Source organism: Aphis gossypii, chromosome 2 (genome assembly GCF_020184175.1).
Source record: "Aphis gossypii isolate Hap1 chromosome 2, ASM2018417v2, whole genome shotgun sequence".
NCBI classification, from domain to species: Eukaryota; Metazoa; Arthropoda; class Insecta; order Hemiptera; family Aphididae; genus Aphis; species Aphis gossypii.
Genome location: NC_065531.1, coordinates 66,865,060 through 66,882,006, shown reverse-complemented (window position 1 = coordinate 66,882,006; position 16,947 = coordinate 66,865,060). Strand labels below are relative to the sequence as shown.

Below are 16,947 nucleotides of genomic sequence, written 5' to 3'. Positions count from 1 at the left end.
ATTATTCTAAATATAAATATTTTAATAGCTAAAGAATTCTTAGTTCAAATTTTAAGTTAGGTACATTACCATTTAAAAAAAATATATTCACTTATTAATTTCTAATAAAAAATTATGGTTCTTATTTGAAAAAACGAAGTTAGTATCGACTATCGTTACAAAGCACTCCTTAAGTAGTAAAAAAATCTCAAGAATTTAAGAATATAGTGTTTAAGTAGATATGTTTATAAATTCAATAAATTAGAATTTGAATAAAAATGTATTACTAAATGAAAAATGGGGGTGAGTATGCTTAGTTGAATCACACTTTAATCTGTATAATGTTCTAGATTAACTTAAACCCAATTCATAATAATATAGTGAACAGATCTTTTTGACTTGAAAATTTATGGCTGGTTAGAGATGTATTACAATTTGCAAAAACGTCTATTTTGACGTATACATAAGTACATACATGTCATACAGATATAACTTATTGGTATTTGGTAAGCTGTCGCTTTTAGTCACATGTAATTATATATGTATGACTAATTTATTCACAGGTTGTGAACCACAGCACATGCTCCATCGGGACAGACCTAAATTTAGGTGAGATCTTCTATCAGCTGGATAATCACGTGTACAAATAAACCTCCCTTAACTCTTTCGTTATCGATTTAGGCGATACCTTTTATAAAACGTCATCATATAATCTCGCGGACATAAGGTCGTTAAAACTACAGAGTATCTATAGGTACCTATATTATTATATAATTACTTATTACATTTTAACGATTTTCCGTATCGTTTTGTGATATCCTCTCGTTTTGAGATGTAGGTTGTGGACTACCGGACATTTTAATAACGATCACCAAAAACCAAACTTAATAATAACTGACGGAAGGCAAGAGTAATTTTTACTAATAACTTTTTGCGGGTCAATGTAATCAGACATACTACCGTGGTATTAGTTATGTTTATGTTTAATATACAATATTATAAATACAACTATGTATTTATGCACCGAATAGGTACGTCATAATGTTTGGTTCCCGAATGAACAGTGGTCAACAAATACTATTAATAATAATATTGTAATATTGAGTGTTCAGTATACACTACTTAATGATTAACGTAGGTAATATTGGTACTAAGCAGGAAAGTCGATGAATCTGTGGTAAATATTAAACACTTGAGTAAAATATAATATATTATACTATAAATTAGAATTGCCTTTATTCTAAAATATTTGGCATTTTCAGGTCAAACTGTCTTCAATTTAGTTTATATACTTATAAAATGAAAATATTTTCAATTTTAAAATACCTATCTACTATTATATATCTACTTAAATAGTTAAATTACGTAAATGTCCTACAGAGTTCCTAATTATATTATATAGTATATACTAATACTAATATCATTATGATGTACATGAATGTAGTGTGGAGCCTATAAATTGAGCCCGCTTTATTCTTAGCATACACAATATACATAATACATGCGCTGATTTATTGACTTAATAATAAGACGCTGCAACACAGTTTTGTTACCTATTGAAATGAAGAGCTTTTTTAAATTCTTAAATATTTTTTTCAAACATAACTATAAGAAATAAAACATTTTATTTTGTAATGAGATTGTTACTTTAACAAATGTTATTGTAAAAAAATGTTTTATGTATTTTTACTTTAACGAAATCAACGATGATTTAAATGTTCTAAAAATAATGTTCTTATGATTACAATGATAAGTTCTAATAATATAATATTGAGTACCATGTGATTTATATTTTAACAATTATTATACAAGTAAGTATACTTATAATATATTATTAAAGCCTGAGAACTAACTAAAATTTTATTTTATATTTAATGTGACTTATTTTAGTTAAAATAGTATTTAAATATTAATTGTTATAAAAATATATAATGTATAATACTATGTTTAATTATATTCTATTGAACAATTAAAATGTAGATTTAATATACAATATAATATATGTTATAAATCATTCATTCATTTTATTGTTATTATCATCATCGTTTTTCAAAACTCTCAGTAGGTACATAGCATACATAACATACAAGTCAATTACAATCTGATTCTTTTAACATCATTAAGTACACATAATACTCATTATACCGAAAAATATAACGTTTTGAAATTTTTTATTTTTTTTTTTTTTTTGTATAATTTTGTAGTCATTATAAAATAATTTTATGTTTAATATTTTACATAATGATATTATTCTGAGAAAATGTTCCATATTCTGCTCTGGGATATAAAATTGAAAATATACCTAATAGTAAAGTTATATTTGTTTCAAAAATATTGTTTTATAATGACTTCAAATTATATGAAAAAATATTTTCGAAAAGTAATTAGTTTTTGTGTTAATGACAGTGTTTGTTGTTAAAAGAATCACACTGTGTGATGCTGAAGGTTCAATAATATCGTTTTAGTCATACCATTTACACGAGTTTACAATATCACACTATATATACTTACTATAATAATTAGCACCATGTTCGTGCGACCGGCGGTTACATGTTGAACGCGATAAATCCGTTTGTGCAACGGTAAATACGGTGGCGAGCTACCTGACCGGGCGGGTTGACTGTGCGGAGCTGACTGGCAGCGGGCGATTTCCCAATACAACATCTGTCTGTTTGCTCACGACAATCGATTTATCGATATCCGATTTATAAATAATATATACATATATACACGCGATAATCGCGGCGGGGCACCGACGGGTTCCGCATCAATTACCCGTGTCAATATGTTCACAATATTATTATTCACCGAGCACGCTCACCCCAATTATTAATAAAAATGTATTCAAATTCTGATTTTCGAAATTTTTGAATAAAAGTTATAACTTTAAGACGATGTTTTTAAATTCTTTAATTTGTATTTGTACTATTTAAGGAGTTGCTAAATAAATCACTCCTTTTAAAACGAACCCTCATTTTTTTACTGTAAATTGATAAGTTTTTTTAAAAGTTTTTATGAAAGCACCTACCTAATAAGAATTTGAACGAGGTAATTTTTCAGTTACGAAAATATTTATATTATGAATAAAAGTCTTTAAAAATATTGAATAGATCTAATATTGGTTATAGTATTTATTAGTATTCTTAGATAATTAAAAGAAATTATAAATATAAATATCTAATACAATATATTTAATGTGATTTTCAAACTATTATATTCTCTATAATAATCTATATCTTCCAAATTCACTTGTTCAAATTTTGATTTTATAAGTTCGTGTTTCCACAAAACACTTCTTAAGTGATATAATTAAATCTGAAAAATTTAAAAATATAGTCTTTAAGTATATTTTAAAATTTCAAAAGTCAAATGTTGGATAAATATACTACTAAATAAGAAAAAAAAGATTGAATATGCTTAGTAATTTACCGGTATTCGGCGGTATATTGATTATAATTTATTATGTATAAATTGTATAGGTATATTCATCATTATTATTTGGCCTAGATTGAATAGATTCTAGATAACTGTAACGACGTAACGTATAAAATATATTTATTTGAATAAAATATTCGATTCTAGTAGTACGTGTTTGGGGGTTTTTATTCCATTTTTACAAAGAGGTGAAAAAGTTTAAGCAATCATTACTACCTTACGCGCTCAACGAATACCGTAGTACCGTGTACAGTGTACACATTATGTATTAAGTGTTCTTTATAAACTAAATATATTTGTATGAGAGCAAAAAAAAAAAAATACATTTAACACATGATGTATAAGTAGATATATATGGTAATCGTTGATTGCGTAAAATACTAAAGTCACTTTAAGTTTTTTTCAACTTCATGTAAAAGTAAAACCAGAATCAGTAAGTAGTGTGTATTTATATACTATAACTGGTATTTATTTTAGGAACATTAATTTTTCATTGTGTAAAATAGTATTAAATTAATCATTTTAATATGCTTAATTAAGATTAAATTTGAAATGTTTAAATCGCATATAATAATTTATTATACTAGATACTACTAAAAATAATATTGGTAGTTACATTGTTATAAAATGTATGAAAAGCTGAGCTCTTAACGCTTACTTACCTCTTCTCGAGCTGCTTATAATTTTATAATTTGAGGATATTGACAAACAATGTGACTCGTACAAACAAGATATTCATGGTCTTAAAAGTTTTCTTATTCCACTATCCCTGTACATAGGACTACGCCGCAGAGAGTAAATTATATTCATAATAAATATTATATTATGTTGAGAGTTAAAAACCAGCCGTCACAGATTATCAGCTGTCAACATAATATTAAATATAAGAATCATTTAACTGTAAATTAAATAGTGAAAATAGTTCATTCTTAACTAGATGATATCCGTAAAATGTTAGACAGTGTCCCTAAGACTTGAATTAGTGTCATGTATTCTTAAAAGATATACCTAGAGATTCGTGAGTACCTTTCTGGTGTATATATTATATTATATTATACGGGCTGATTTATTGATCAAATCAAGTGCTACATACTATATAGACATCGTAAGGAAGTATTTCATATATTATATTTTTAGATACTTACATTTTTATGCTATTTAAAAGTTCTAAATGAAAATACAAACTTCTAATATTTGCAAATGAGAACTTTCCTATGTTTCATTTTTGTACCTACCTATATTGTTAAGCAGATGATTTTTTTTTTTTTAAAAATTGTATCGTGCCTACATTGAAATTCAAACTAGTAGTTTATGTGATTAATTTTTATATGTAATATTTAGTAAAAGCTAATTAAATTTTTAAATCTTTTAAAACCATTAAATGTTAGTACATTAATATTAACTAGTATAATTATTGCTGAACAATCGCAACTTTTTTTTTTCCATTCCTGTTAAAATTGGCCGCGAGTTTGAAGGCGACCGACCGACTCTCTAATAATTATAATAATAAGGATTTCGTTTATAATAGTATTAGGTTTTACTGTTTTAGAACATTTATAATCGTTTTTCAAACGACCCGAGGGACGAAGAAACTATACGTTGCCATTTCTTCTACAAATTTAATGAGATTCGATTACACGAGCCAGGCGTCGTTTTGACGTTTTTATCACACAATCATCAAATCCAGGCTCTCTTTTCGACCGCTTTTATACGTTAGCACTGTAATAATAGTAATAATAATAATCATATTGTGGAAATGAAAACAATATTGTTTTAAACACAAGTACTTATACGTACACATGAAATAATAATTATACATAACATAACATTAATTAATACCACTAAGCACAATGTTACATACTCAATTATGATAGATTGCTATACAGTGTATACTGTATACTCTTTGTTCTTACAATTTTACTTAGTTATTATTCATTTTTTGGATACTCAAAAGATGAGAAAATCGTTATACTTGATAACGTTAAATACACATAACTCTATGACAATGTGAGTTTGAACTTTTATAAAATTACCTTAATATGCATTAACTGTACATTCATAATTTCATCTTTATAATATCGTTATCTTACACCACGACAAACGTTAAAAGGTACAATAATTAAGCGAAACTTGTTTCAAAATGTTTGATCATTTAAAATGAATTAGTACAAATGGTTTTTTGAAATTTTGTATGTACATATATAATATATATATACTTACCTAGTTTTCTAGTAAATATACATACAATTCATAATTTTAATATAGCTAATGTTAAACTATTAGGTATTTTATTAAAATGTTAAGTAAAATAAAAAATTGACGAACATTTAATGTTGATGAGAAATAAGAAAATATTATCTGAGTTAGAACTTTCCTATAAAAGTTTGATAAATTAAACTCGCCATATTTAACAAATATCGCTGTCGAATCCACACAAACAACATAAAGTTTGTTGGAGCTTCTATCGTGTTATTTGTTTGAACCAAAGTTTTTAACACATTCAACGTTTGCCGCTGTCTACCATGGAAAAGTATGATGAAAACATATCATAAAAATGAAATTGTTTGAAAAACGTGTCGTCGAAAAGCATAAATCGCGTAGGCGCCTATGGGTAGCAAAATATTATTGTTTACATCGATCTCATATGATACTATTGTAACCGATAAAAACAAACCAGGTTATGATAACTAAAATAATATTACATGAAAATAAATTTAAAAAAAATTGATTTCAATGGAATTTTTTTTTTTAAACATTTCGATAAAAAATATAAAATTTAATAAAACATTAAGAGTATTATAATTTATAATAGGTAATAATCATAAGCTGATATCTCATTTGTATGCATACTGAATGTAGAACCGCAATGCTTTAAGAGAAACACTAAATTCTGTGTACATGGTCATATTATATTTGTGTTTTACCGACGACATTAGTCCAACGAGCTGTGCTGCGATATTTATCGTTATAATTATACGTATTTAAACTAACGCCATAAATTATTACAAAGACTGCAGTGCAGTGTACAGAGTGTACCTAACCTAACCTGCAACCATTTTTTCCCTTAGTAATGAATTTTTTTAACTTAAGTTTTTATTTTATTTGGATTCTATTTCAAAATTTCAAATTATTTAGGTTTTTTATGCCATTAAAGGTTTATCCTGTATTGAGTGTATTGATACAGACTTCAAAATTTAGTATTATACATAATAAAGTAGATAGTATTTGAAATAAAATTTTAAATCTAAATTTTTTATGAGTTGGCATATAGTGTCTGATTTATTAAAATTGATATAGGTAAAAAGGGTAATAGTCTTTACTCTTTAATAACAGGTTTAAAGATATAAGGGCTATGAATTATGATGATTTGAAAACTTTTGTAATTATTATTAATATAAATACTACTGTACGAGTAGGTATTAGCATTTTGTAATTTTAGATTAGGTATTATTATCTTTAATATGTTTATAAAGTACCTAGCTAATAAACTGCTGTTCTGAATTGTTATTAAAATATAACAATAATTTCAAAAAAATCATCTGCCTAAAAAAAGGGTGATTCTCACATGGAAAAAAAGTTTTTATTGCCACAGAACACTCATATAAAAATATAAAATATTAAAAAATATCTACGTATTTTAAACACGATTTTTAACTTTTTACGTAAACTGAAAAATTATAAATATCATAATTTAAATATATTTTGAAAACGGAGTAACCATGGTTGGTAGAACATCCAGTTTATATTATAATAATAATATAATAGCTAGGTACTAACAATAGAGGCGATCGTCTTTATAATATAATATTCACGAGATTTTAATAAACACGCGTGTAATAATGTTATGGGGATTAAAAATTTTTCTCCAACTAATAATAGTAATAATACTTAAATTATTATGTACATAATATTATACCCATATACGTATTACATAATATGTAATAATATGATTTATAACCTAATCAGTAAAGGGTTTAAATTTTTAACAATTATTATGTTAATAAAATAATACTCGTCGGTGTATGGCTTTGTAGTTATATAGTTTATATAGGTAAACAATATAATAGAAATAACAATTATTGAAATTAAAACATTTCCTGACCTTAAAATATTACTAATGTTATATTATACTATATAGTTTCAAAGCGGTACACGATTCAATTAAATAATAAATTACAATTGAAGACCGTCCCGACTTCCGAACCTCGTAGTATGGTAAAATCGATGGTCCCGCGGCTGACTTTATATAATATATATTATTATGATTATTATTAATATTTTTCAGCGAAATTTAAGATTACATTATTGTTATTCATTGTAGAGATTGAACGTTTTATGAATTTGTTCTAGACGTAATACAAGCGCTAGACACGAAAAACTGTTATCAAAACTAACGCATGTCGCTAATATTGCTCATATATTATACAGGATTTTTTTTTATCGGTTATCGTTACTTCAAGCAATTACAACGGATATTTAACGTAATATGTGAACAGAATTTTGATCGGGAATAATAAATGTCTATCAGCTATAACAGATATTTTTTTTGTATAGTGAAAAAATCTGATAAAAATTAATTTATTTTTCACGGAAACCTTACGTACGTAAATTCGAACATATTATTACCTATATATTACTTCATAGTTCATTCTACGTAAAAAAAAAATATGAATAATGATAATATTATTTTTAAGAGTTTCTGTAAAAACAATGGTTAATTTGACGTTTATAGATCGATCAGAAGAGTAAATTTCTAAGAACGTCTAAAATGGAATAACATGGGAAAAATGTCCTCGGGGGTACATCAATCAATATAAAGAGTGTGCGTAGGAAAAAAAAGTCACACTTTGTAGTAAGAATTACAGGGGTAAGCGGATAACTCGAGAGTCACTCTAACTTTTGATTAAGTGAATTCCGTCATCGTCCCAAAGTATATCTTTCAGAATGATGTATCATGTGACCCACATCATCCGCACTACTCTCAGGATTTACCAAAGCTGAAAACAAGCATATAATATAATTGAAAATCTCAAAGCTGTGAATTGTCGTTGATATGAAGAAAAAATAGTGGGCAGACGGTGTGTCACTTAAAAACGATGCTTGAAAAAATAATGCTTTCAAATATTAAATTAAAATATGAAAAACGATGTTCACATTGCTGTCGTGCTGCTTGCAGAATTCATTGCAGGCATTGAACCAAAGGTATATATAGGTATAACTATCAAAAATATATAGCTGGGATAAAAATACTAGACAGAATGAGATATTAAAAATATTACCTACCCAAGAAATGAATCAACATTAAATATTGAGTCTTTTAGAGACTTAAAAAGACAAAGACTCATTTTTGGATCATTGTGATGAACAAACAGATGCGTTAAATAATAAATATAATAGTGTACTGGATCAATCTTATGAAAATGACAAACAGAATACGTCATATCATGTATGTATATAAACAATAAAATAAGGATGCTATTCATATTCATTTACAACTATATTTAATATTAAGTATAGTGTTAGTTTTTATAAAAATATTGCGATTTTTTTTTTTATTAAAATGTATTCAATAGCTTTAAAGTAAAATAATGTATTTTTAATGTGTCTACTCCCAAGAAAAAAATCATATCAATGGATTTAATAAATATAATAAATTAATCTATTTCTAGCTCTCTCTAAGTTTTATAATGTATACTATAAAAGCAAGTCCCAGATTTTTTGTCACGCATAAAAATCAACACCGTTCAATGTATCGTCACCAAATTTTTTCCGTTACACCTAACAGTTTGCTGGAGGTTTTAGTTCAACTTTTCTTAGGGAACATGTCCAATATTATGATATTTTCATATTTTTACAAAAATATGTTATTTGTATCTAAACACATTATTTGGTGTGAAAATAAAACATATCTTTATTTCATTTATTACGAAAAGGGAACAAGATAAGTTTTAAAAATTGAAATTCGATGTATATATATATCATAATATATTAAAAAAATTATTTAAAGCGTACTGATAGATAAGCAATCGTCCACGACCTACCTCAGTATGTGTATACAGAATCGACGATGAATCAATTATTATTGTCGACGTATATGAAATGTGACAACGGTTCGGTACTTTGAACTGTCTTGCGTGGTTTGAAGTATAGACCACTGTGTTCCAACTACGACTGACGTACTTAATTTTGAGATTCGAGTAGTTAAGATAGGTTAAACGCATCCAATATTATAATAATAACCAATAGAAAAGACAAAAGTAGTATATTAAGTCAATAGCGCGCTGATTGGCTGTATGATGCGAAGACCCACAGAATGTCATGCCCAATGTTGTTGTTTAATAATCATTGTTATTCTTATCCATTTAACGACATTATAATATTATTATATAATATATTTTTCAGGTGTAAGAATTATGATATTAATGAGAGAAAAAAATTGTTTTCATTATCTATAAGTATATTTATGAGAATTTATACAAGCATTCTTAAATTATTATTATTTTGCGTAGGTATAAGGTATGTATCTACACTCTATAGCATTTTATGATCGAAATAACTATAAGATAAAGAAACAGCTCCACGATTTGCAAACAACTATCTACGGGGGTATAACACGCAGGTGTCAGCTAGTATTATATAAAAGCATTTATCTACACCTGTATTTTCATTTGTGTTTTCACTATAATCATCTAAAATAATTTTATTTTATAAGATCTTTTTTTTAATTTATAGGATAAATAAAAATAAACTATTTAAAATAAAAAATATTAAAAATAATATATAAAAGACCTAGTATATTTGTGTTTTATAAATACTACTGTTAAGTTATGAATACAAAATAAAATGCATTAATGCAATCGACTATCTTTTTATTATTTGATAATAATATCGAATAAGATTTATCGTAGTTTGTTGTATAATTTTAGGTTCTGACATTATTTATACAATAATGTGTGTGTTTAAAAAAAAATGTATTTTCGTTTATCACTATTTTTCAAAACAGCAAAAATTATGCAGTTAAAAATGAATGTATATTGAAACCTCTATTAATGAATACCTCTCGACAGTGAACACTTTCCAACAGTGAAAACTTTTAAATTCTCCAGAAAAATGTATGTAAATAATAGAGGTTATAAAATAGTAGACACTGGGCACTCCTAGTAGTGGACTCGAACAATAAAAATATAGTCTTGTATTGGTTCCATTTTCCTCCAAAAAACGAGATACTTTTTTCTTCCACTGTCCATTTCTTTCTACATTATATTCGACTAAAATTATGTCTATTTTCCCCCAATATTTGTGGAAGTGTGTTGTAATGTTGAGTTCTGTATTTTATTGAGATAGAGTAAGACTAGGATCACATTTTACGCTCATCAGTTGATCATAGCATTCTGGTCGCGTTCTTATCGGATACCAAAAAACGCTCGTCCGAGTGTCACGATAGCACTCATCACTGTTGAAATCACAACAGTTGAATGTTGATAATTTAATATTGGAACTTTGATTAAGTCTAATAAAGATACGTACATATAACATACGGCCATATACGTATATACCCACTTATATATTATTTACCTACTATTTTATTATTTTATTTATTAGAGGAAAATGGTCAATAATTATTTTTTATTTGGAGGAAAACGATATCTCGTGTTTGGAGGAAAATGGTTATGGATAATACATCTGTATATGTTTTTAACAAATATCTTGTTTTTAGATCAAATACACGAGATTTTTAATTTTTACTATTTAATACATTAAGTTATATAAAGTCATATTGTTGTTAAATAGATAGGCCGTACGGTAATCAATAATCAAATATCGAAATTGATGTGTCTGATTATATTTTTTTTCTGGAATTAAATGTTTGTATTATTTGAAAAATTAAAATAAATTATCTAGATTCTAAAGATTTTTCTGGAGAATCGCTTATTAAAAATGTTCGATAAATGATTAGATGAAATTTCTAAAGAACTTGTTGATTTTGTTGTATTATTTTATTTGATGATTTTTTTTCAACACAGCTACATAGTAAGTGATTTCCGCAATAAAACATTAATCGCAAAATAAACATACTTACAAAGCCATGGAACATTTTTTTTTTCAATTGTGAAGTGTAAAATACTATTTATTTATTATACAGGCAGAATTTATGTTGCGATATGAATTTATTAAAAAAAAAATATATATATAATAAATATAAAAATTCTCAAGAGCAGTGTTTCTCAACTTTTGTATCATGGCAATACACTTTTAAAATATTTCATAATTTTTAACACAATAAGAAATAAAAATAACGGGTAATATTTAACATAAATTTGTAGTATAAAATTAAATTATTTTAAGACAAAATTTAGACAAATCGATATTTCGTATCCTCAAAATATTATTTTCTATTAGTTTATGATAAGTGATTATACTCAAAAACCACAAAAACATAAAAATATTAATAATTTTGCGTTAACGCATTTTATGTATATTGCACGTGGGCAGGAGAGAGTAAACAAATAGTGCGTTGACATCTACTTAACAATTCATGATCTTTAGATTTTTATTACTGTACCTATTGAGTTTACCAGGTAAAATAATTTATTATTTGATTTAAGTATACATATTTTTTTCAAAAATGAATCTAACAACTTTTAAGATTTTTTAAGTACGATGTTTTCAAACCCTTAATGTTTTCTGAAATAATGAGTGTTTCATGTTAAATAGATCACCCTGTATACCTATAAAAGAGACATATTATTATTATATATAGGTACTTCTGTTCTTCACAATCTTTGCCCACTCATCGCCCTCGTTCCCCGTGGACAGATATCATAGTTTGAACATAAACATCCCTAAGGCCCTAACAAGAGATGGCGATGCTGTAGGTGACTGCAAGCGGCGGTGGACTCTTAAAGCATTTCAGTGCTTCTTCTTCCATTTATCAAAATCCGGTCCATCTGTCGCCAGCGTTTTTTTCCAACAGTCTACTACACTTTTATTTTATTTTTTATGCGAACATTTTTTTATTATTATTATTATTATTTTCCTTCAAAACTCGCGTATAAAAAACATAGAATATATATATATATACAATCGATGTGGCCTCCTGCAGCAGACCTGCAGTGACGACAATCGATTTACACTCAATCCCGCTATACATAATAATATAATAATAACAACGCCGGCTAAAGGCATTAGAACAAAATCAATCGAATGCAAGCCGTGAGATAACGACTGTATTATTATTATTATTATTATTATTTATTCGATTACGAGAATGCGTGAAATTTGTAGCTTTCCGAAGAATTTAATGCCTTTCGATGTGTGTATGCTCTGAGACTTGGAAAAACCGGAAAATAAATACAAATTGTGTTTACCTTCAATATTTTATCTAGACATTATAAACGATACGTCATGTTTGTTTTGACATTGAATTATTGTACATTTTCAGTATTTTAATACTTACTCACGAAAATTGCATGGTACTTTTATCGAGACAATCTTTGTTATAAATATTGTTTAAAAATACAGTGTATTTGATACATGCATAAGATCAAATGTACAATTGTAATACTGCTTGATAACAATAATAATGTAACGCGTAGGTACGTACTTACATATCTCACTTTTTTAAAATGTATGATTGAATCAGTTCTCTGAATATGGATGTGTATGATTTATAAATGAGGTATAAGATGACTTTTAAAAATCTTAAAGATGAAAAATGTATAATAATTTTGGTTTAAAATTTAAAAACAAAAATTTGATCTAATACGGATTTTCTTTGTTATACAGGATATAATATAATATTATATATATTATACGAAATAAAACTAGGTATGTTTAAATAATAATTCAAAGTTGTATACCTTATAACAAATACAACAAAATTTAATCAACTTTTTATAAAAGGCTATATGTATGTACTTTGTATGGATAATATACGATTCAACTATGATAAAATATATCATTGATACATACCTATAAAATTTTTTAAATTAAAGAAATGCAACGTGTAAGTATATACAGTATAGGCATAAGTAGTCTCGATAAACTGTCTACGTAATAATCTAGGTTTTTTTCAAATAGTAATGATTACATTTTAAGCAGTACTTTTTTTTAACTAGAAACAAACAATAATAATAATAAAAAAAATACTTTATAAATTAAATAAATACAAAAAGCAACCTGATAAATGAATTAGATATTTTATCTATAAGTAAATTTCAGGAAAATGTATTATATATTTATAGGTCCCCAGAAAAAAAATAAAAACAATAAATGTAGGTATGATTTAATACAATGAATAATTATTAAAGTATATATATTTTATAATAATATATAAGACAACAATATTATGCATGATTTTTATTCGTTGTTTATAAATTAAAATAATCCGACTATACTTCGGTTCCATATACTCATGTCAGATTACCGAGACAATAAATATGAAATATATTACAATTTATGACTAGAAAATTTGATATTTTTATATTGTTTGTATGGAAGAGAAATAAAAAAGTAATTTTATGATTAAAATGTTTAGAATTTGTTTCTTTGAAAGAGGAAATAATATAAAAATAATAATGTTTTATGTTCTGTCATAAAAAGTTAGAACCACTAAGTCAAGTTGGTACACAACATTTGTTTCAAAGTAATTCAAAATTAGGTACTTTCCTACTTTAATATAAGGAAAATAATTCGAACTTTATATACTATTTGCAAATACGACGTTTGTATGGTGTTCAGAGTTCATGTACTTAATAAAGTTGTCGAATGTGAAATTACAATGCGATAGTACAATGATACAACATTTATATAAATCACGAATTAAATTATTCGTTAAAATCGAAATTACCACACTCAGGTTTAATCAGTTTTGAGAACATAACATCTTTTCTTTTGATCAATTTTTAAATTTGATTGCCAATTTTAGTTTTGAAAGACGATATAAAAAACTATATTTTCAACATGAACTTTATTTAATCTAACTTATAAATTAAATTTATATAATAAATGAAACTTTTTGATTAACATATGAGTATATGACTATAATATAATAATAGTTGAATAATATTATAAGCATTCAAAGTTTTTGGATATCATCGGTTTGAACTTTGATAAATTGCAATTAGTATACATTAAATAAGCCGATATACTAAATGCATAGGAGGAAATTGTGGTTATAGAAAAAAATGTTTGTGAAATTAATTACCTATAACAGTATAACTACTTCATAATAATTAAAATCGCTATCATATAATTCACGGTTAATATTTTTTAGTTTTGTTTGTATTGATAAAATGTATTTTACATTATTAGGTACTGTATTGGACGTAATATTACTATGAATCTGTTTATAATTATCATCAATTACATAAATCGGAGATGTTTTTCTTCACCTATAGCAATGCATACATATAACTTATAAGTTATAAGTAATACGAACAGGGAAATGCATCGGTAATAACCTATATTACACAAAATCGTATAATATCGTTGCGACGTAAATCGAGGAAATTATAAATGTTCGACTAACCCGAAGAAAAAAAATAAACGAACGACATTTTTCCGACCGACATGTTACACAATATAATAGAATTAGCACGAACAACATAGGAATTATTTTGATTAACTCTTGTACACATACCTTAACCATTGTGATCGAGCAGAAGCAGCAGCAGCAAATCGTTTGGTTCCTTGCGAAGCGTTGATTGTGATTTCCGCAAACGTCGTTTACACACAGACATAATATATTATAAACCTATACGTTCATTACCTTCGTTATGCAAATCGATTGTCACGACGGGTTTTTTTTCTATCGCTGAGTCTGCATAACAGCGTGAATCGTGTAACACTCATGTTGTACTATAAACTATTATAATCAGATGCTAGCAGAGCTCGTCGATATGTTGGTATTTTCCTTGTTTATCGTTTTTCGGGGATTTTCAAAAGCAGAACCTTTCAAAAGTTTGTCGAAAACCGCGTAGCAAGTATAACGCCGTATTATACAGGGTGATTTATAAAAAGGAAAATCCACCCATATTTTTAACTTTTATATTCAAATTTTGATTTCTGAAATAAATTAATATACTCAAAGATCATATTTTAAAATTCTTGAAATATTCGAAATTTTTTACACTACTAGGTATGTGTAGTGTTTTGTGGCTTTATAAATTTCTATTTCAAATGAGATCTGAGATATTTCTTTTTTTATGTAAATTATTTAATAGTTTATTGTTATTTTTTTTAAATTTTTGATTTAAGTACCTAATTTAAAATTCAAACTAGTAGTTTTTCAGTTATTTAATTTTTTCCATAGATTCATATAGTTCTATGTTTAGAAGGTATGTGTAATTTTAAAAATTTATAAATTTATAAACATTAATAATTTATTAAAAAAAAAAAACTGTCCAAGTATTATAAATTCAAGGTCTAATATTATATTTATTTATTTTTAACTATTTTTACTTTTTAGGACTATTATTATTAGTATAAAGTTTATACTATAAACATTAATGTACCTATAACAAAATGTTCACAAAAACTATTCACAAAACGATTTAGAGTAAAAAAAAGTGGTTTTTATTTATAGACAGAAACGCAAATAGAAGTTTGTATCACCATAAAACACTCCTTAAGTATTAAAAATAAATTCAAGAATTTCAAAATATTAAAAATTAGATGTTTGAGTGTATACAAAAATTCCAAAAAATAAAATTCTAATGATTTCATTATTAAGAAAGAAAATAGGCCTGCTACTTATTAGTTATTCTGTTACTGCAAATAATAAATGGCATATACGTTTATACATTTTAATACATAATTGAAATAAAATAATATTTTAAATCTGGAATGTCTAGTATAATTTAAATTAGCGGTTCTTAAACTGTGGTATGCGTACCACTAGTGGTACACGAAAGACTACATGGTGGTACGCGTAAGGCCAAATGGTGGTAGAACAGAAAATTAAAAATAAATATTCGATTCTGATCTCATTGAAAATTTGTTATTTAATTTATATTTTATTTTAAAAAACTAATGAATAAAAATAGTTATGTTGTAATATTTTACTGCCATATTATTTAAAATAAATGTATTTAACTAAAAAGTAAAGTATTTAACTGTACAATTTGGATCGTTCTATTTTTAGTCATTAGTGGTACGTGACTGATTAATAATACACCTAAATGGTACACAAAAAAAAAAAATTGAGAACCACTGATTTAAACAATATAAAATCATGACTTATGCTCTTGAATATTATAATTAATAATGCATTTTAATATAGGCATGAATAACTACGCAGTATCTATCACCCTGTAAACATAAGTTGTACGAATAGGGTTCTATTTATATAGGTATAAGATCTTTAATTCTCAACATCGGCTGTGTCAAAAGCTTCGGAAAAGCTCCGGAAAACTTTCAACCAACGTCGAGACTAGTGTATATATATATTCATTGTGTAAAGGATTCAAGTAAGTGTTTTCATGGCGGGTTTTGACGTTCGACAACTTTCATAGGTATAGGAAGTAATTACAT

General features: G+C 26.1%; 1 protein-coding gene across 2 annotated transcripts in view; it reads right to left on the bottom strand.

Moving 5' to 3' along the window:
* LOC126550254 (uncharacterized) overlaps nt 1-15,482 on the bottom strand; it is a 33,775-nt gene extending 18,293 nt beyond the window's left edge. The window contains exon 1 of one of the 2 annotated variants that reach the window (XM_050201428.1): nt 15,056-15,482. In XM_050201428.1, coding sequence (XP_050057385.1) covers nt 15,056-15,064 — 9 coding nt within the window. In that variant the 5' untranslated portion in view covers nt 15,065-15,482. Of the gene's footprint in view, nt 1-2,490; nt 2,659-15,055 lie in introns of those variants that run through there. The other variant, XM_050201427.1, reaches the window with a different exon arrangement.
* Between the last annotated feature and the right edge of the window lie 1,465 nt (nt 15,483-16,947).